The sequence below is a fragment of the Capra hircus genome, chromosome 26 (assembly GCF_001704415.2).
Source record: "Capra hircus breed San Clemente chromosome 26, ASM170441v1, whole genome shotgun sequence".
In the NCBI taxonomy this organism is placed as follows: Eukaryota; Metazoa; Chordata; class Mammalia; order Artiodactyla; family Bovidae; genus Capra; species Capra hircus.
The window spans coordinates 40,222,596-40,245,018 of NC_030833.1; the positions used below are offsets into that span (position 1 = coordinate 40,222,596).

The 22,423-nt window shown below is 41.9% G+C and overlaps 1 protein-coding gene across 1 annotated transcript in view; it reads left to right on the plus strand.

Moving 5' to 3' along the window:
• The window catches only part of SLC16A12 (solute carrier family 16 member 12), a 100,554-nt gene that overhangs the window by 73,036 nt on the left and 5,095 nt on the right, over positions 1–22,423 (plus strand). The window contains exons 5-9 of the mRNA XM_018041575.1: positions 5,038–5,286; positions 13,342–13,445; positions 16,564–16,707; positions 18,297–18,876; positions 21,063–21,322. Coding sequence (XP_017897064.1) covers positions 5,177–5,286; positions 13,342–13,445; positions 16,564–16,707; positions 18,297–18,876; positions 21,063–21,322 — 1,198 coding nt within the window. The 5' untranslated portion in view covers positions 5,038–5,176. The remainder of the gene's footprint in view (positions 1–5,037; positions 5,287–13,341; positions 13,446–16,563; positions 16,708–18,296; positions 18,877–21,062; positions 21,323–22,423) is intronic.

Consider the following 22,423-nt stretch of genomic DNA (forward strand, 5'->3'; position numbering starts at 1 on the left):
GCACACCAGGCCTCCCTGTCCATCACCAACTCCCGGAGTTCACCCAAACCCATGTCCATCAAGTCGGTGATGCCATCCAGCCATCTCATCCTCTGTCGTCCCCATCTCCTGTCCTCAATCCCTCCCAGCATCAGGGTCATTTCAAATGAGTCAGCTCTTCACCTCAGGTGGCCAAAGTATTGGAGTTTCAGCTTCAACATCAGTCCCTCCAATGAACACCCAGGACTGATCTCCTTTAGGATGGACTGGTTGGATCTCCTTGCAGTCCAAGAGACTCTCAAGAGTCCTCCAACACCACAGTTCAAAAGCATTAATTCTTCGGCGCTCAGCTTTCTTCACAGTCCAACTCTCACATCCATACATGACCACAGGAAAAACCATAGCCTTGACTAGACAGACCTTAGTCGGCAAAGTAATGTCTCTGCTTTTGAATATGTTATCTAGGTTGGTCATTAACTTTCCTTCCAAGGAGTAAGCGTCTATTAATTTCATGGCTGCAATCACCATCTGCAGTGATTATATTCAGAGTACATCATGAGAAATGCTGGGCTGGATGAAGCACAAGCTGGAATCAGGATTGCTGGGAGAAATATCAATAACCTCAAATATGCAGATGACACCACCCTTATGGCAGACAGTGAAGAAGAACTAAAGAGCCTCTGGGTGAAAGTGAAAGAAAAGAGTGAAAAAGTTGACTTAAAGCTCAGCATTCAGAAAACTAAGATAATGGCATCCAGTCCCATCACTTTATGGCAAATAGATGGGGAAACAGAAACAGTGAGAGACTATATTTGTGGTCTCCAAAATAAGTGCAGATGGTGATTGCAGCCATGGAATTAAAAGACACTTGCTTCTTGGAAGAAAAGCTATGTCCAACCTAGATAGCGTATTAAAAAGCAGAGGCATTACTAACAAAGGTCCATTTGGTCAAAGCTATGGTTTTTCCAGTAGTCATGTATCGATGTGATAGTTGGACTATAAAGAAAGCTGAGCACCAAAGCAGTGATGCTTTTGAACTGTGGTGTTGGAGAAGACTCTCGACAGTCCCTTGGACTGCCAGGAGATCCAACCAGTCCATGCAAAGGAAATCAGTCTTGAATATTCATTGGAAGGACTGATGCTGAAGCTGAAACTCCAATACTTTGGCGACCTGATGTGAAGAACCACCTCATTTGAAAAGACCCTGATGCTGGGAAAGATTGAAGGCAGGAGGAGAAGGGGATGACAGAGGATGAGATGATTGGATGGCATCACCAACTCGATGGACATGGGTTTGAATAGGCTCCGGGAATTGGTGATGGACAGGGAAGCGTGGCGTGTTGCCGTCCATGGAGTTGCAAAAAGTCAGACATGACTGAGCGACTGAACTGAACTGAACAATACTTTCACTTTTCACTTTCACTCTCCCCAGCCCAGTGATTAGCAATATTAGCATTTCAGATAATAATTTTGACTTTCTGTCAATCAGTAGACTGAATATTTGTACCAATACTGCTCTTCTAGTACTTGAGACAGATTTATCCTCTCCAGCCGTTCACTCCATCTGGTTTGCCAGTCTCCCCACGTTCACAGGATGGCTAATTAAGATGAAGGAGGGGCCCTTCTGAGTCTTGAAAACAAGCAAATTTAAAAGGTCTGTCTACGTGGAGTCACTCTTATTGTCTTGGGCTCACTATCTTTGTTCTGCATTTGCTCTTTGAACTCAAAGACAGCCAATTTGTTCCAGTAGCTTCAAAGATCCATGCTTGCAAGATTTTACTGTGCCATTTTCTTGAGAAAGTCATGATTTTAAAGTAAATTTAAAATTTAAATTGGTTTGTCTATAATTTATCAGGTGGTGCATGGTCTGTATTCACCAAACAATACATGCTTGGTCATACTTGACATAATGTTTCATATAATTAATATTACTTAAACTTTTTTCTGTTGATCATAATAAAATTCTACCCAAAACTGGTGATTGGCTCGATCCAATGGAAAAATCACCTGTTGAAACTCTTTTATTTAGCCGCATAAAGAATTCATCCTTAATTCTAATTAAGAAGCTTACTGGACATGCCAAAGTATACCATAAGAAACACTTGATCTCACAGTTCTTATGGGACCAAACCCAGGCCTAGCTTAGCTGGGTGCTTGGCTCAGGGTCTCACAAGCCTGCAGAGTGTCAGCCAGACTGTGTTCTCTACTGGAGGCTCGCCAAGGGAAAAAATCTGCGTTCAAGCTCACTTGGCATGTTGGCAGAATTCATTTCCTTTCTCTTGTAGGACAGAGAACTTTAGCTTTTTGCTGTCACTTTAGCTTTTGGGGGCTGTCCTCAGATGCCACGTAGTTCCCTGCCACGTGGCCCTCTCCGTGGCAGCAGGTAACATGGCAGCTCCCTTTTCTAAGGCCTGTGAAAGAGCAAGAGCGAGTCACCTAGCAAGAGTGAGGCTCTTTTTAAAAAAACTATTAGACATAACATCTATTTTTTAAAAATCCGTTGATTTGTTTGTGACTCTTGTGGGTCTTCGTTGCCGCATGAGCTTCTCTTTAGTTGTGGCTCGTGGGGGCTACTCTCTATCTGCATTCCAGCGACTTCTCTTGTTGCAGAGCATGGGCTCTAGGGCTCAAGGGCTTCAGTAGTTGTGGCTCATGGGCTTAGTTCAGAAGGCACTGGCACCCCACTCCAGCACTCTTGCCTGGAAAATCCCATGGACGGAGGAGCCTGGTGGGCTGCAGTCTCTGGGGTCACTTCGAGTCGGACACAACTGAGCTACTTCATTTTCACTTTCCACTTTCATGCATTGGAGAAGGAAATGGCAACCCACTCCAGTGTTCTTGCCTGGAGAATCCCAGGAACGGGGGAGCCTGGTGGGCTGCCGTCTATGGGGTTGCACAGAGTCGGACACGACTGAAGCGACTTAGCAGCAGAAGCATGGGCTTAGTTGTTCCGTGGCATGTGGGATCTTCCCAGACCATTGATTGAACCTGCATCTTCTGCACTGGCAGGCGGATTCTTTACTGCTGAGCCATCAGGGAAGCCCAAGTCTGAGTCTTATTCACCATGAGCTAATCACCCCTGTCCCATCACATGTGCCATATTCTGGTGAGAAGGGAATCATAGGTCCTGCGGAAATGCAACGAAAAGGATTACACAAAGAACAGAGCAGCAGGAGGTGAGACCATAGGGGTGCCTTAGAATCTCCCAAAGGAGATGTGTTTGTGTCTTGCTCACCACCGAATCTTTGGTGTCCAGAATAATGCCTAACATATATTAGATACTTCATAAGTGTCAGTAGTTGAATTAATGAATTAACGTTGCAGATATTGAATCATGCATTGCTAATTTCCTCCCCCCACCCAAGTCTATGGTTTACCTTTTGGTTGTATTTATGTGAGAGTTGGACTGTGAAGAAGGCTGAGCACCGAAGAATTGATGCTTTTGAACTGTGGTGTTGGAGAAGACTCTTGAGAGTCCCTTGGACTGCAAGGAGATCCAGCCAGTCCATTCTGAAGTAGATCAGCCCTGGGATTTCTTTGGAAGGAATGATGCTAAAGCTGAAACTCCAGTACTTTGGCCACTTCATGTGAAGAGTTGACTCATTGGAAAAGACTCTGATGCTGGGAGGGATTGGGGGCAGGAGGAGAAGGGGATAACCGAGGATGAGATGGCTGGATGGCATCACTGACTCGATGGACGTGAGTCTGAGTGAAGTCCGGGAGTTGGTGATGGACAGGGAGGCCTGGTGTGCTGCGATTCATGGGGTCACAGAGTCGGACACGACTGAGCGACTGAACTGAACTGATTACATGTTTTGATGTATTCAGTTCAGTTCAGTTCAGTCGCTCAGTCGTGTCTGACTCTGTGCGACTCCATGAATCGCAGCACACCAGGCTTCCCTGTCCATCACCAACTCCCGGAGTTGATGTATATAAATGTTAAATTTTGATTTAGAGAAATCAACAAAAGTTTCCCTTAATTTGTTGATATCACTTTACATCTCAGGGAATCCTTTGCCCATCCAGAGATCAGATAAATGTTTGCCTGTATTTTCACCTAGGTTTTAAATTACTTTTTTTCCCCATGTAATTCTGATATATCTAGAAAGTCAAAAATTAAATGGAGAGTTATAACAGGATGTAGCAAATAATCTTTTTTTTTCCATCTATCCCTCTTTGCTACCTTATTTAGTTTTATTGAATTATTATGTACTAGTTTCTGGGCTTTCTGTTCTGTTTCATTATTTTTCATTCTCGTTTCAGTTTTTTCCATCTAAGAATTATAGCGTTCTTGGTCAGAAATGCCAAAGCAGTTACTGTCAGAATCATTCAGTATAATAATTAAGACATAGCCTAAGCTGTTGAAAGACTTCAGCATAGAGAGCTGACATGGCACCCACTCAGTATTCTCACCTGGAGAATCCCATGAGCAGAGGAACCTGGCGGGCTACAGTCCATAGGGTAGCAGAGAGTCTACGCAACTGAAGCCACTTAGCACCGCACAGCACAAATATTTACCTTTGGCATAATAGTGGGTAGGTGAAACCCAGACCTGGAGAGGCACCTCTTCCCCACAGAGTCGTTTGAGAACCCAGGCTCATCCTGTCCCGTAGCTCTGCCAGCCCCCAGGTCAATGTTCAGGCATGTATGGTTGGAGCTGTCTCATCTCCTCTTCCATGTTCCAGTCTGTGGGAAAGGAGGTGGTGCGTGTCTTGAGACATCCTTTGCCTTTGAGCTGAGGAACCAGAAGTGGCATGTATTATTTTGCTCAGATCCCTTTAGTCTAACAAATCCATGTTGCCACATCTACCTTCAAGCCATGGAAAATAGTTTAAACGGCCATCCTAGATTTGACTTGAAAGTTGAGAGGATCTGTTATTAAAAAAAAAAAAAAAGAGGGATGGGGTCCAAGAACAACTAATGGTCTTTGCTGCAGTCCAGTTTTCATAGTCACAAATACTCATATTTAAGAGAAATGTAATAATCATTTTCAGCAAGTGAAGAACTATCTTTGGATATGGCAATGAAATACAAATATGTCCTGATTTTTTATTTTAGATGGCCAATAACCCATGTGCCAGGTAGCACTCTATGCCAATCTTGAATGCCAACCGGAAGTCACTGGACGGCAAACCCTTCCAAGATCATAACTGGGCTGTTGGAGTAACTTGGGAAAGAAGAAAAAGGAATTGAAAGTATGGCAAAAGTAAATAGAGCTCGGTCTACCTCCCCTCCTGATGGAGGCTGGGGCTGGATGATCGTGGCTGGCTGTTTCCTTGTTACCATCTGCACCCGGGCAGTAACCAGGTAGGTGGGACTTTCTTCTTGATTTGTTATTATGATCTGGCTTTTTTCCTAACTCGGCTTCATTCTATCTCTGAACCTGTCATTGTGAAAATAAATGTGTATATGTGTGTTATGTGTGTGTGTGTTTTCTTTGACTGCTCAGATATCTTCTTCTTGGCAAGGAACGTCATTTTCTGACACTTAAAAGTCCTGGATAGTGATCTCTTTTTTAATATCTGACCTATAAACCTGGAGTTTTATGACATTTTTGAGTAAATATCATGGCTATTGCCAGACATTTATTTTCATAAGCAGTTCATCCCACAAAGGACAAATGTATAAGCTTAAAATAGCCACGAGAACCTCTCGGCTCACCAGGATGCCGAGCCATGGGAAGCTTAAAGCCTAGAATTGAAATTCTTTTGCTTCATTTTGCACTTGGCTGTGGTAGTGGAGGCTGAACTCTAGGTTGAAGGAGAGAAACAGCACAAATGCAGGGATTCTCTCATCTCTTTGTGTCGTGGGTCCTCTTTTTCTTTTACTCAAGGACATATAGTGTTGAATATACTTGCGTTAAATGGCCATACACTGAGATGCCTTCATCTCATTTACATTTGGAATAAATACACACTTGAAATCCGCATGTGCCAGCTCTTCTAGAGGTGCCTTTGTTCAGACTGAACTCTCTTCTCTGGCAACTCTCCCTTGGCTGCTCTGCTGCTGCTAAGTCGCTTCAGTCGTGTCCGACTCTGTGCGACCCCATAGATAGGGGCCCACTGTCTCTGGGACTCTCCAGGCAAGAACACTGGAGTGGGTTGCCATTTCCTTCTCCAGTGCATGAAAGTGAAAAGCAAAAGTGAAGTCGCTCAGTCGTGCCTGACTCTTAGCGACCCCATGGACTGCAGCCCACCAGGCTCCTCCATCCATGGGATTTTCCAGGCAAGAGTCCTGGAGTGGGGTGCCATTGCCTTCTCCGCTCGGCTGCTCTACATAACTTTATTTGATGGTATCATCCATAAAAGCATTGATGTGTTCCCCATGACAAACAGATAATGCAGGAAAGAAGCAGTGTTTGTTTTTGCTACAATAAGGTTTTGTTATGTGTCATCATAAACTGTAGATTTATTTAAAATTATGTGATGGCTGAGTCTGATTTTTCTCCCATCTATTTTATGGATCCTCTGTTCTGGGAGTGAGGAGGTCATAGAGTTAAAAGGAATCTTTCATCTTGGTTCTTCCATGCAGATGCTTTCATCATTCCTTTAAGCATTTCATCAATAGTTTATTTATTTTATATATAATTTGATGAGAGGAAAGTTCTGAAAGTGAGCTTGGTGCTTTATAAGAAGGGCAGCTGGAAATTTAAAAAGAGGCTTGTGGCTGGCAGCAAAGACTTGTCTTCAGAGCTTCCTGGGAGAGGCTGAGAGTAGGGTCCTTGAGCAGAATAAGCTTGGAGGAGACAAGTATGATACACCAGGAAGCAGCCAAGAGAACTGAAGACAGAGGCAAGGAGAACAGCCTACACGGGGGTTTGTCAGTTCAGAGGATCAGTGCCTATTGGGCAGTCTGATTAATTCTTTTTTCCACTTTTTTCAAGTTGTATTAAGAAATAATCAACCTTAGTCACTGTATAAGACCAAGGCATACATATTGATGAGTTTTTACTAAAGTATGTTTGATTTACAGTGTTGTGTTAGTTTCTGGTACAGCAAAGTGAAAGTGTTAGTCACTCAGTTGTGTTGGATTTTGTGACCCCCATGGACTGTAGCCTGCCAGAATTCCATGGAATTCTCCTGGCAAGAATACTAAAGTGGGTTGCCATTTCCTTCTCCAGGGGATCTTCCCCACCCAGGGATCGAACCTGCATTGCAGGCAGACTCTTTACCAACTGAGCCACTAGGGAAGCCTATTCTTTTCCATTATGGTTTATTACAAGATACTGAATGTAGTTCCCTGGAGATGGTGATGAACAGGGAGGCCTGGCGTGCTGCAATTCATGGGGTTGCAAAGAGTCGGACACGACTGAGCCACTGAACTGAGCTGAACTGAACTGTGCTATACAGTGGGACCTTATTGTTTATCTATTATATATATATTAGTTTATAAGCATGATGATTTGATTTACATATATTATGGGCTCAGCTAACATCCATCTTCTCATATAACTACACTGAAAAGGGAAGAAAGAAGAAAAGAGGAAAAAAAATTTCTCCTCCTGAAGAGAACGCTTAGAATGTACTCTTTTAACATCTTTCCTGCATATCATACCAGCTGTAGTCATCATATTGTGCATGACATCCCTATTGCTTATTTATCTCATAACTGGAAGTTAGTATTTTTGACCACCCTCCTCCAGTCCCCTTTCCCCCACCCTCTGTCTCTGGCAACCACAAGTCTAATCTCTTTTTATATGAGTCTGGTTATTGTTTTAGATTCCATATATGAATAAGATCATACAGTATTTGTCTTTCTCTGTTTAATTTATTTCACTTAGCAGAATACCTTGGAGAAGGCAATGGCATCCCACTCCAGTACTCTTGCCTGGAAAATCCCATGGACGGAGGAGCCTGGTGGGCTGCAGTCCATGGGGTCGCACAGAGTTGGACACGACTGAGCGACTTCACTTTCACTTTTCACTTTCCTGCATGGGAGAAGGAAGTGGCAACCCACTCCAGTGTTCTTGCCTGGAGAATCCCAGGGACAGGGAGCCTGGTGGGCTGCCGTCTATGGGGTCACACAGAGTCGGACACGATTGAAGCAACTTAGCAGCAGGATACCTTCAAAGCCCTTTCATATTGTTGCAAAGTGGTAGGATTTCCATGTGTTTTTTCCTGGCTGAATAATATTCCATTGTATATATACACCACACCCTCTTTATCCATTTATCCATGTGTGTCTTGGCAGTTGTAAATCACACTGCTGTGAGCATGGGGAGGCAGATATCTTTTCTTGTTAGGGCTCTCGTTTTCTTTGGATCTATTCCCAGCAGTGGGATTGTTGGGTCCCATACTGTTTCCTGCGGTGGCTGTACCAATTTACAGTCCCATCAACGATGCACAAGGGTTACCTCACTGGAAAATAGGTACTTAAGATTTCATATAGATGAGTCCATAATGTATTTAAAATGTTTTTATTGATGGACATTTATATTGTCTCCTGGCTTTTGCTTTAAAAATAATGCTACCATTATAATCTACCATTTAAAAGTCATATTTCACTCTTGCCTTGTAACTGGTAATGCTTTCTTACACATGAAATTTATAAAAAGCTTAAAGTTGTGCAGGTTATTAAAGCAGTCATTCCTGTTATTTGCTCCCTGTGCTTGTTAATATGCATTGAGTACGTGTTTTTGCTTCAAGATGTGTTATTACCAAACACATTATCTATGTTAATAAATTCATTTCATTGTGGAATGACATGACATTCTATTAGTAACTTGAAAAATTGAATTGGAGTTGATACTTGAAAAGCAATGTTTGTTTAAAGGCTCAGTTCTTGTAAATAATTTCTCATGTTACCTGAGCACTTACTCTGTGTTTGTTGGCATTATTCCAAACAATTTTCATTGATTAAATCATTTAATCCTGGTAATAACACACAGAGGTTGAATAATGTGTCCAAAGTCACGTGGTGAGTAAGTGACAGTACTTTTAACCGCTGGGCTGCGTTGCCCAGTGGATTACTTACTGTGCTGACTTAGTGGATAACTTCATCAACCAGGAAAAATAAGTCTTTACCAAAAATCAGATGTTGTCAGCTTCCAGTTCTCCAGGAGCCGGAGAAGAATTTTACAGCACAGTGACAAGATAGAGGCAGCAAGTATGTTGACCCCTTGAGAGAGAGTATCTCTGAGAATGATTTAGCAAACACCACTTGGATGATATCATGAATCAAACCTACTAACCTCTGGAGGCTGTTCGGGGTTGTTCGCTATTGCAGCACAATCTAATCCAATCTGACTGATACAGTCTGGCTTCTCCAAATGCTTATTTATAGATGAGGAAATGAAGACCCTGAGAGATTTAGAAACTTTATCACAACTCTCAGTTATTCAGCATGGGAATCAGAGATCAGAAACCAGTTCTGCTGACATCTGTCAGATGCCCAAATATTCCAAGGGACAACAAAAATAACTTGGGGCGAGAAGCACATGTACCGCCAATAAAATTTGTTTTCTTTCAGGTCGTGCTTGTGTGCTCTCTGTTGGGTCTGACTCTGTGACGTCATGGACTAATAGCCTTCCAGGCTCCTCTGTCCATGGGCAAGAATACTGGAGTGGGTTGCCATTTCCTCCTCCAGGGGATCTTCCCCACCCAGGGACTGAATCTGCATCTCCTGAGTCTTCTGCTTTGGCAGGCGGACTCTTTACCTTTGAGCCACCAGGGAAGCCCCTTTCTTGGAGACTTCCTGATTCTCTAGTCTCCACTCCCAAAGGACCCAAATTAGACTAATTCCTCAACTGAATATCCATTGAGCTTTAGGCTTATTTTATATTTCTGTAATATGTGCTTTCATCATTGTGCATCACCCCTCTTGGTGGCCTCTCACTTCTTAAGGGGCAAACACCTCTGGCACCAAAACTTGGGGAAAGCCTGTCCAAGCCAACATGCATGCCCATGATTCTCACCTTCTGGAAAAATCTGAGCCTAAGTACCTTTCTTCTTGTCTGTTACTCTTCCTCATTCAAAAAATATTTATAGAGAGAATTCCCTGGTGCTCTAGTGGTTAGGACGCCTAGATTTCACTGTCTGTGTTTAGAAGGCATAAATCATAAAACTTTACCATCTATAAAGTTCCATGGTCCTTTCTGTTTGGAGAACAAAGGAAAGGACCACAATAATCCCTCCCATATTTCATAAAAGTCACAGTCATTCAGAAGCCTGTGTATGTACTTATTAAATTTTACCGCTGACAAGCCTACTCACATGTTTAGACAAGAATCTCAAGTGTTACTTTTGAATTTTGCATGCCTATAGTTTGATATGACTAATCATTATCAGTTGGGGGAAAAAGCATCAAACAGGAAGCAAAATGACAATAGAACAAGATTTAAAAAACGTCACAAGAGACAAACATAGCCCCACAGATTTTAAATTTCCCAAAACTATTTAGTGGAGAGAAGACCCTTCCACAAGTGCTGATCCTAATCTATCTTCTGCACATCAAACTCCACCCCAGCACCTTTGGGACTTAGAATTTAGCATCCTATCCCATCCCTTTTCCTTTCCTATCACCAGGACTGGCAGCATAATTGCAGGACCCAGTGCAAGAGGAAAATGCAAGGCCTCTTGTCCAAAAGGCAGGAAAGAAAGGGCTGGTAAATATACTAAAAGGCTTCCCAGGTGGCTCAGTGGTAAACAATCCACCTGCCAATGCAAGAGACTTGGGTTTGATCCCTGGGTTGGGAAAATCCCCTGGAGTAGGAAGTGGCAACCCACTCCAGTATTCTTGCCTGGGAAATCTCTTGGACAAGGAGCCTGGTGAGTTTCAGTCCATGGGACTGCAAAGAGTCAGACAAGACTTAGCGGCTGAGCACAGACTTATGCGCACAAAAATGTACTAAAATAGGAAGCTTTTCCTTTTTCAGTAGTCTATCTTGATTTTTCATGATGTTTTTAGTTTTCTCTTTAGTGTTGTTCTGAGTAAAGAAAAATGGAAACTAGCACAGATCTACTGATCATCTTAATATTACCAGTAGCCCTATCTTTTTCTTTTCTTCTGTGTCATCATTTTCAGCATACGGGATCAAATAATACTGAGAAGCAACATGAGTAACAAAGGATCTGATAGGAATCCTTGTACCTTTGTGTTTCTTACAGTATCACTGCCTTCTGCATTTGAAGCAAGTGTTGATTTGAAAGGAAAGCCTGGTCTCTCATCCTCCCCTATGTCCATGATCACTCAGTTGTAGGTATAACCCACTTACCTTGTACTCAGTCTGAGCTTTACTGGACTCCCGCAGAAGAGTCTGCTGGAGTTTTGTGACCTGGAGCATCTCTAAGAACTGCAGACTGAAGAATCTGTGTCTCTTCTCTGCTCACACGCATGCTTCATTGTCCCAGTGAACTTCACTTACAAAACACAACTTCAAAGATAAAATTATAAGGAATTTTAAGACAGTGACAGCTGAGTTAAACCAAGTTTTATGCCTCCAAGTATCAGATTCTGTGCAATTGTATAGGTTGTAAACTGTAAAGCCAGACCTGCCTAACACTGCTGTCCTCATGCTTCCTCATTCTCTTCCCTCTTCTTTAACTTTCCCATCTACTCACTTTCACTTCCAGCAGCAACTGGAGAGTCAGGAAGAATAAATAACAGGTTACTAGGGGCTGTTGAAGCATAAGGAGCTGGATTGTAAGGCCTGTCCCAGGAGACAGATACCCTTCTATCTCATCCCCAGCTGCAAGGCCTGATTTCTTTCCCCGCTATCATGGAGCTCTAAAAGCTTCCTGGCCTGCATTAGGACAACCTGCTAATCTGCGTGTGGTTCCTTCTGAGTTGTACAGTGGTGCAAACTGTTGCTTCTGACTCATTTATGTCTTAGTTTTCCTAAGTAATTCTCTATTTTTCAACATAAAAAATTCTGTTTGTTTCTGTCTCTGTATATATACTGTCATATATATGTATATGCACACACACATAAGTTTCTGTATAAGAAATATTCACTGTTGAATAATTCAAAGTGCAGAACAAAATAAAAACCATTTGCAATATCACCATGCACATGTAATGGCTGGATACATTTTGGTTTATATGCTTTGAGGCTTTTTTTGTTTACATAAACTGTGTTTTTATAACAATAAGCCCTTTCTACGTGAACTATTTTGTAACTTAGTTTGTTTCTTAACATTATGTTGTGAATTTATTTCCAAGTCAATAAATCAAATACCTAATAAATATTTCATTTTATTGATATGCTATGTTACTTACGCAGTTTCTCAGTTCAGTTCAGTTCAGTTCAGTCGCTCAGTCATGTCTGACTCTTTGTGACCCCATGGACTGCAGCATGCCAGGCTTCCCTGTCCATCACCAACTCCCAGAGCTTGCTCAAACTCATGTCCATCGAGTCGGTGATGCCATCCACCATCTCGTCCTCTGTCGTCCCCTGCTCCTCTTGCCTTCAATATTTTCCAGCATCAGGGTCTTTTCTAATGAGTCAGTCCTTCGCATCAGGTGGCTAAAGTATTGGAGCTTCAGCTCCAGCTTCAGTCTTTCCAAGGAATATTCAAGACTGATTTCCTTTGGGATGGACTGGTTGGATCTCCTTCCAGTCCAAGGGATTCTCAAGAGTCTTCTCCAACACCACAGTTCAAAAGCATCAATCCTTCGGCACTCAGCCTTCTTTATGGTCCAGCTCTCACATCCATACCTGACTACTGGGAAAACCATAGACTTGACCAGACGGACCTTTGTTGACAAAGTAATGTCTGCTTTTTAATCCGCTACTTAGGTTTGTCATAGCTTTTCTTCCAAGGAGCAAGCATCTTTTAATTTCAGTCCCTTATCATTTCAGCATCTTTTAATTTTAAACCAGTCCCTACTGGTGGACAAATAGGTTGGTGACAACATTTGGCTATTATAAATTGTTATCCACAATATATGTGTATCTTTTTTGTATTATTGTTTTCTATTATTATTATCACCATCATCTGTTTATTAACTTTGGTTAAAACCTAGAAGTGAAATTGGTGGGTGATGTATAATAGTTTATTGTCAAATCGTAACTTAAACAACCATCTCTTAGAAGCTATAGATGTTAGTGAAACACTAAGCTGAGTAAGAACCCATGTGTTTGACCTGCCATCTTTTCTATAAGACTTTTCCTACAGCAGTGATCTTCACATCTCCTTGGCTTCACAGCCCTGTAGTGAATGAACACTTGTTCTTATCCCTTAGAATGCCAATGGTTAGCTTCTGATTTCCCACTCACTATGGACCAGCAATGTATCATTGAAAATCAATCAAAATCAATCAAAACCCTTAGAGACTGGAACAGCTGATTGAACCAAAACTTGAAGCTCTAGGTCAAATCTATATTCATTGTTTTTTGTATAAAACACTTGCACTTTTTTTCAGATGTATTTCAATTTTTTTTGTGGAGTTCCAGACATACTTCTCTCAGGATTATGCACAGACAGCCTGGATCCATTCCATTGTAGACTGCGTGACCATGCTCTGTGGTAAGTGTCTCCAGAGATAGACATTCGCTGGCTCCCTTTGAACTGTACATGACAGTGGCCTTCCATTGCCTCTGATGACCTGTTTTTCTGAGTAGAAGGGCTAGGGTAAAAATTGACTAAAACTATATACAGAGAAAAATATGATCCTGCCTTTAACCAAACTCAATCAGACATGCTGTTGGAATTAATGTTCTTCGTTGATGTTGGATGGACCAGGTAGTGAGTACAGTCAGCTGGATACTTACCATTTGGTTCTTCCATATAAAGCAAGGGAGCCAGGCATCACAGGACTTGTCCTGATTCTGGATGCAGCTAACTATACATTGTACACTGTGTCTTGTTGTCTTCTTATTTTCCAGTCATGTAAACAGCCATCAGAAGGCACTGTGAGCCATTTCCATGCAGTCTCCTTAAATACGTGCCAGTAATATGCGCATCGTGCCTCAAGTTTTGTTTTCACTCTCGTTCCTTCCCAGAGAGTTCAAAATTTGGCTCATTGATTCATTTTTCATGCATACGTCTTCATTCTTCGACAAGTATTGTGGAAAAATAGAATGTTGCAATCATAAGATAAGCATGTTCACGATGGCTATAATATCCTTCCAGAACCACAAAGGTGCTGTACATAATGTGTAGAGTGGTCTCAAGATTCGTGGAATCTCTCATTCCATCTGTACAGTAAAGAGAAGCTAACCTTGATATTTTTCTTTTTAAAAATTTCCAACCAAAGTTATTAAAGGAGTGTCATAGAAATTTTATGAGATTGGGTCAAATTGAAATGATCTATTTGCAGGCTTGACCCATTAAATCCTTTCGTTTCTTGACTCCTGAACATTTTTAAAAAAACTGTTATGTCTTCAGGCCATATCTTGGTGGCAGAAGAAAATGCTATTTGGTTTACTACTACTACTGCTAAGTCGCTTCAGTCGTGTCCGACTCTGTGCGACCCCATAGACGGCAGCCCACCAGGCTCCTCCGTCCCTGGGATTCTCCAGGCAAGAACCCTGGAGTGGGTTGCCATTTCCTTCTCCGATGCATGAAAGTGAAAAGTGAAAGTGAAGTTGCTCAGTCGTCTCCGACTCCCAGCAACCCCATGGACTGCAGCCCACCAGGCTCCTCCATCCATGGCATTTTCCAGGGAAGAGTACTGGAGTGGGGTGCCATTGCCCTCTCCAGTAACACATAAATTACATCCCTATTCCATTGTAGGTACTGATTCATATTTATTTTTAGAAAAATGTACATAATCAGGATTTGTTCTGATGTAGTTCCTTGGTTAAAAGGAATTTGAATGCAATTCTAGGTTTCACAAGACCACTAAGTTGATGCTACTGATAACACTGGAAGGTCAGAAGGGATCAAGAAATCATAACTCGGGTTTTCTAGCCTATCTTTTTAATTTAAAACGTTAAGATGATCACTTGATTTTCAGGGTCAGATGAGTAGTCATTGTCTTTGTGTGAGCACGCCTGTGCTCATGGCAGTGAGAACTTCCATGTTTATCTTTCACGAAGGACGCAGGTGACTCATTTCTCCCACTGTTATCTTTTGGAGAGTATTTATAATCCCTCAAAGAGAAATAAATGGCCTTCAGTGACCACTGTGGTCACAATGACCATGTGAACCGTTGAGCTAAAGCAGGGTCACATTAGATGCAGTGTATTTAAATTCTATCCAAGGCCTTGAGTCCTCTTGTACCCAATTACTGTATACTTGTTTGCTCATCTGGTGACATTAGTTGAGTTTGGAGTATGGACAAGAGGCTGCAGAATCACATCTGGGACATACCTTGGGGCCATATCTGCCCTATGATGGGCAGAGAAGTGAACATTTTTCATTGAGTTTCATATACATCTTGTCACTTTCCAAGAGCCATTACAGCATCAGCCTGGAGAATTAAATGTATTTTTAGGAGATTTGCTCATTCCTATTATCTAGAGGTTATATATGCATCCAGCTACTATTCCAACTAGATGGGATATTAGGCTGATGACTGATGCTATCATGTACATTTGAATCAAGCCCCAATTTTAACCTGATCTATATAAAAATTATACTCTACAGATACCCAGAGAATTGGCTCTTCTGATCTTGTTCCCATGAATACTGGTGTCAGCATGAATTGTTTTTTAGAAAGAAATTCGCATGCTTTCTCCACTCATCTCCTCTGCCTGAAAGACCCAAGAAGCCAGAATAATAGGGTGAAATAACATTGTACTCGGTGTCAGGTGCCCTAAGCTGAATATTTTTTGGTGATCTTGGGCATGTCATATTCCCCTGAACTTTAGTTTCTTTTTGGCCTCTTCCAGCTTGAATTATTATCCTATAAACCTGGAAGTTGGCATAATTCTGACACACTGTTAAACCACAGATAGAATGAGGCTAACTGAAACGTTATCATCGCATTTCCTAGATTTTCTGGGCTTTCATTTCTCATCCACAGGGTTTTCAAAAGCCCAGAAGCAGTGCCAGATTGTGAAGTGTGTCTGTGATCTCTCTCCCTGGCCTTTTCTTGCATAACACTGCTGGCCATGCAGTGTTGCCCACCTTCTTTTCCGCCATATACCTGTCATGATTGTTGTTAATTGTGTATTATCCATATTATGTAAAACATACAAGGCATATCACTGTACAACCATTGAGCTAAATCAAGGTCACGTTAGATGCAGTGTGTTTAAATTCTATCCAAGGCCTTCGTTTCAAGGAGCTGACTTGCTGTTTGAAAAGCAGCCCATTCTCCTGGGATTATGACCATTCTAGCATGGAGAAATGGAATGAGCAGTCAAATACTGGTCAGGAGACCTGCTCCTGATTCTAGCCTTGCCACTTGCTCTCTGTGGGACCGTGAGCAGGTCATTCCCTCTCCCCTCGGTTTCTAACTGCATAGGATGAGTCGGGTAGGCAGGTCATTCCCTCTCCCTTTGGTTTCTAACTCCGTAGGATGAGTCGGGTAGGCAGGTCATTCCCTCTCCCCTTGGTTTCTAACTCCATAAGATGAGTGGGGTGGGCTCGAGGATCTGAGGATGGGCGGCTATCTGCGCCACTGATACAGCACCCCAGCCTGTACACAGCGCCCTCAAGGCCTCTATGTTGAACCTATGTATTATTGTTTTTGAAGCTCCACTTGGGAGTGTTGTCAGTAACCATTTCTCCTGTCAAGTGGGAATCATGCTGGGTGGCTTGCTTGCATCTACTGGTCTCATCCTGGGCTCATTTGCCACCAGTCTGAAGCATCTCTACCTCACTCTTGGAGTTCTTACAGGTAAGGGCACTTTATACCACCCTTTCTCATCCCACCCTATCCAGGGGTTGTTAAGCCTTCCCACAGAGCAGTAATTCATAAAATATTCCTATTGTTGGATGCATAATTTAGCTGAACGTCTGCCTACCACACGATTAAACACAAGGGCTAGGAATTTAATGGACTGTCATATGTAATGAGACTGTGTCAGCACTTTAATTCAGCCACGTGACAACAGTGACTACTGACTTTCCTTGGGCAGCCATGTATGGCTGAGATCCTTCACTCAGAAGCAGAGCAACATTAGCCAGGGCAACATAAATTTTTAGCAATGATCATTCTCCCAACATCTTTGCCAAGACATAGAAATACTATCTGTGGTTGACCAGAGTTGCCCTTACTTTTTAGTGAGTATCATTGTCCAATAAATGGGGGTTTACAGTTAAAAAAAAAAAAAGCCTCTTGTGAATATCCTTACATCACACATTCTCTTTCAATGTTATGGAAATATACTTTAGAGAATGAAGTCCATAGAAAGAGAAGCAACTGATGTGCATTCCACAGATCACACTTACAGGGACTGCAGAGGATCAAGGTTGGTTGGAGGGACTAGCATGATCTGGCCAATAAAAGATATAATCTCACAGTGAGGTTATAAATCTGGATCTGCAAGCTAAAAAGGTGTCTGTCCCCTGTCACCCAAAGGGCCTGACCACTAGGGTGTCCCATCCTCCCAGTTTACCAGAAACTGTCCTGGGCCTGGTGCTGAAAGCCTCACATGTGGGAAACTCCTCAGTCCAAGCAAACTGGGATCATTGCTCACCCTGCCCCGAAGATGGAAATAGGAGGTGCAGGCAGTTCTCCTTTTCCTTCCTTGATGTTTAAATTCCAGGTTTAAGGCCTTTCTGATTTTCTTGACTTAAAAAAGAAATAGAACTGGAAAATCTTGAAGAGACTTTCTGCTGGGGATATTTTCAGGTTGCTATATGTACATGCTATGTTCATGGATAAAATTAGCATGTTTCTTAATATTTGAAATTACTCTGGAACTTTCACAGGATCACATATGCTATTTAAACACAAATTCCAAAGTGGTCCAGATAATCAGGGTTGTGTCTCCATGTGCAGTGAAGAGTTGAAGTAATTCTCTGGATAATTTAAGTATTATCAATAATGTAAGTCTTATCAATAATTTAACAATACTTAAATTACCCAGAGATCATTTAATTTACTAAAATTAACTTTAATTTATTTAAAAAAGAATTGTTGTGGTGAGAATACATTTCTCAGGTCAGTGTTATCCTGATTTTCTAGTTAATTCAAATTTAACTTGTATAATAGTTTTTAAAGTCTTCATTTTATTTTGCTTAAGTCATAGTCCCTTAAAGCTTTTCTTCCCAAGAAGAAAGTCATACAGATGCTATACTTTCCAAATTGTGGATGGCTGGTGAGGGGAGACTCATTTTCAGCTTGATGTAGAAAGCAATTTTAAAGGGATTTACTTGAGATTTAGATTCTCTTAAATCCCAATAGTATGATTCTCAGAGATGTTCTTTCAGTGGCTATTCATGGCATACCATTAGCACTCATAGACTTCTCTTTATCACCAGGTCTTGGATTTGCACTTTGTTACTCTCCAGCTATTGCCATGGTTGGCAAGTATTTCAGCAGACGGAAAGCCCTTGCTTATGGGATCTCCCTGTCAGGAAGTGGCATTGGCATCTTCATCCTGGCTCCTGTGGTTCAGCTCCTTATTGAACAGTTTTCCTGGAGAGGAGCATTACTCATCCTTGGGGGCTTCGTTTTGAATCTCTGTGTCTGCGGTGCCTTGATGCGGCCGATCACCCTTAAAGAGGACCAGACCACTCCAGAGCAGAACCATGTCTGCAGAACTCGGACACAAGACTTGAAGCGGGCATCTTCCTGTTCGACTTGGACTAAAGAATGGGTGCAGACCTGCCTCTGTAGCTCTTTGCAGCAGGAATACAGTTTTCTACTGATGTCAGACTTTGTCGTGTTGGCCATCTCTGTCCTGTTTATGGCTTATGGCTGTAGCCCTCTGTTTGTGTACTTCGTGCCTTATGCATTGAGTGTCGGAGTGACTCATCAGCAAGCTGCTTTTCTTATGTCTATTCTTGGGGTGATTGACATTATTGGCAATATCACGTTTGGATGGCTAACTGACAGAAGGTAAAAATCTGTGAAACCACCGCTGGTTCCCCACAAGGAACTTTAAGCTTTGAGTGTCCTTTCATCACCTTGGGCTTCCCTGATGGCTTAGCTGGTAAAGAATCTACCTGCAACGTAGGAGACCTGGGTTCAATCCCTGGGTTGGGAGGATCCCCTGGAGAAGGGAATGGCTACCCACTCCAGTATTCTGGCCTGGAGAATTCTAGTCCATGGAGTTGCAAAGAGTCAGACATGACTGAATGACTTTAACTTCCCTTTCATCACCTTACCCTCTAGAATACCTAGGTCTAAATAATGTTAACAGCTTTTCAATATCTGAAGGCAACTCCCTTGTTGGTTCTTCTAGTCAGGCGTCGGCAAACTTTTTGTACAGGGATAGACATTAAAGAGATAAAGTCTCATTGACTTTGTAGGTCATATGATCCCAACCACCCAACGCTGCTCTTGTAGCACAAAAGCAGCCGTAGACAATATGTGACCAAAAGAGAGTGGCCATATTCCAATAAGACTTTATTTAAGGGCACTAAAATTTTAGTTTCTCACACAGTGTGTGCATGTCACAACATTTTATTGTTCTTTCGATTTTTTCCAATCATTCAAAAATGAGAAAACCATTCTAAGTTCACAGTCCAAAAAACAAGTGGTGGGCCAGATTTAGCCATAGTTTGCTGACCCCTGATCTAGATCATTTAGAATGATGGGTATGTCTAAATGGCAAAAGCAAAGGATAGTTACGAGTTCTGGTAACAAATTTAATTCCATTCTAAGTCAGGTCAGTCCTCCAGTAAAACAACTTCTGACTGGTCACTGTGGTTTTAGTGTCTTTCGAACCACCCCAGAGACTGGCTGGCAACAGAGAGAGGAATAGGCTGCAGTCTCGGTAGGAGGACCAGGTCAATAATAGCACGTTATCTGTAGCACAACATATTTATGTTTGACAGTGCAAGAAGCAAATAGCTTCATTATAATTTTAGACTTAGAAACCAGTATTTTAAGAAATCTGAGTAGTTTCTTCAGCTAATGCTGATCTAAATTGAAGAGAGCAAACTATTCATATTCTCCTAAATGACAGACTTTTCACACTTGAGCTATGACCTGGGAGAGCTATCATCACGTGGCTTCTTAGCTGTTATGTCTTTGGGAAGTAATCAGGATCCAACTGCCATTCACCAGTATCATGAATACAATATTTAGGGTTAAATATAAAAGCCACACTTTTAATAGCTAAGGAATGTGGGGAAGAGCAAAGGGTATCTTTCTTTACAATCAAATAACCCAACCAGAAGCTGTCTGATACAGATCTGAAAGAGGGATTTCTAGTCTAAGATATAAAAGACCCAAGTTCTTGTCCTGGCTCTGCCCCATATTATCCCTGAGACTTAGAGAAAATCACCCAACTCTCAGATCCTCACGGGTCTTCATCTGTAAAATGGACCAGTTCAATATTTGCCTAAGGACTTTATAGCGTTTTGTGAGGCTCAAATGAGATTACAAGCAGAAAAGCATAAATTGCTTTTCTTACATAATTTATAAAGTGTAAATTGCTGATGCTGATATAATACAGTCTTTGTAATAATTGCTATCATAGATGGGTTTGGATCTACAAAGGGAAAATATTCATGGATGTACCACTGGGGAGATTTGAAATAAGACTTAGCCCTAATACATGACCATCATAATTTCTGGCAAATCATTTTCATTTCTTCATGTCGTGGTTTCCTCTTTGTATACCCCCTTGGGTTATTGAACATATATGAAGAGCTGGAGACTAATGGATGATATATCTGAAAGCATCGAATATGGTAGACTTGTAGAAAATATTAGTCTCCTGACCCTCTATGTGTTATTTCACAAATTTCCTTGATTAACTCTGAGATAGATAACATCTCATTTTATAGCTAAAGGAATTGAGGTTAGAGTTAGGCAGTTAGTAGATGGAGGAGCTGGACTCAAACGTCTATCTTTCTAATTTTAGTGCACGGGTTATTTTCTACCATAATGCTTCCCGGGAAGATCCATTCTTGCATTTGCATATACCAAAAGAAAGATAGGGAGACAACGTAGAAAGCACACAATGGGGAGGCCATCTCTATAAATAAAGCGCTTACCGCTACATGGCCAGGATTCTAGAGCTCTTTGATAGAAGCTGTGTGTCCTGCACTCATTCTTGGTCTTCAAATCCACAGGTGTCTGAAGAACTACCAGTATGTTTGCTACCTCTTTGCCATCGGACTGGATGGGCTCTGCTATCTCTGCCTCCCAATGCTTCAAAGCCTTCCCCTGCTCGTGCCTTTCGCTTGTACTTTTGGCTACTTCGATGGTGCCTATGTGACTTTGATCCCAGTAGTGACCGCAGAAATTGTGGGGACCACCTCTCTGTCATCAGCACTCGGCGTGGTGTACTTCTTGCACGCGGTGCCGTACTTGGTGAGCCCACCCATCGCAGGTAAGTTTCCGGAGGAAACCCCCTGACCCCAGTCAGCTCTTCTCTTTGTCATTTTGATGTAAAAACAGTGGACTCACACAACATACTATGAGAAGTGGAAGTAAGTTGGGAAGAAAGAAAGAGAAAGGAATGGCCGAGCCACCAAAATACCATGGTCTCACCTACTTCCTTTGTTGTATAATCTTCTTCCAACTAATGGAGGACCTTAGTGTACTTGGGGAAAAAGAGTCCCAAATTAGGATCTTGATTCTGTTCCACACAAACGATGCGTGCAATGGAATGAAACAGCTGTTCAGACTTAGATATGAGTTGGGCACTTTCAGAGGGAAGGCTGGCGGGCATAGAGGGTCCCAGTAGAGGTAAGAATGATGAGGTAGGTGGTGAGCTGGAATGTTAATGTACAGGTGTCATAGTGGAGTGTCTCCAGCGCCCGCTAAAGGAGGTGGGGCCCTGTATACTTCAGAGGATATGGGTCTCTAAGTATTACAGCTTTTGTGCAAAGGAGTAATACAGAATGTGTTTTAGGAAGATGATCTAGTACTTTAGTGGAGAAGCAGTTAGAATTTCATTCTGATAGTTCAGGAGCCATCTGATAAAGGCCTGAACTATGGCTTCTGCAGCAGAAATGAGAATGAACTCTGGGGTCAAAGGAGGAAATTTGGGGGGAAAATCAACTGATTTTAGCATGTGGGGGTATGAAGGAGGGAACAAGTCCAATACATCAGGAGATGATGGCATACTTGAAAGAAATAAGGAAGCGGAAGAGAGTAGCTTTGCCAGAAAATAATAAATGTAATATTTAGACATACTCAGATATCTGAAACACCCAATAAGGTATTTAAGGATGAAATCCGAGCATTAGAGGGAGGCCAGATTTGGATACACAGATTTGGGACTCAAGATAAAGCATCTAGAATGTTTTGTAAAATGATAAGACATTAAAAACATGATTAAGTAATTCCACAAATATTCATTGAGTACATTAGATAATTCAAGAAATATGTATTGCATGCCTTAAACAAGTAATTCAACAGATATTTATTGCTGTGTACATCAGCACTGTGTCTGGTGCTGTTGGTGTATCAGCAAACAGGTAAGAAC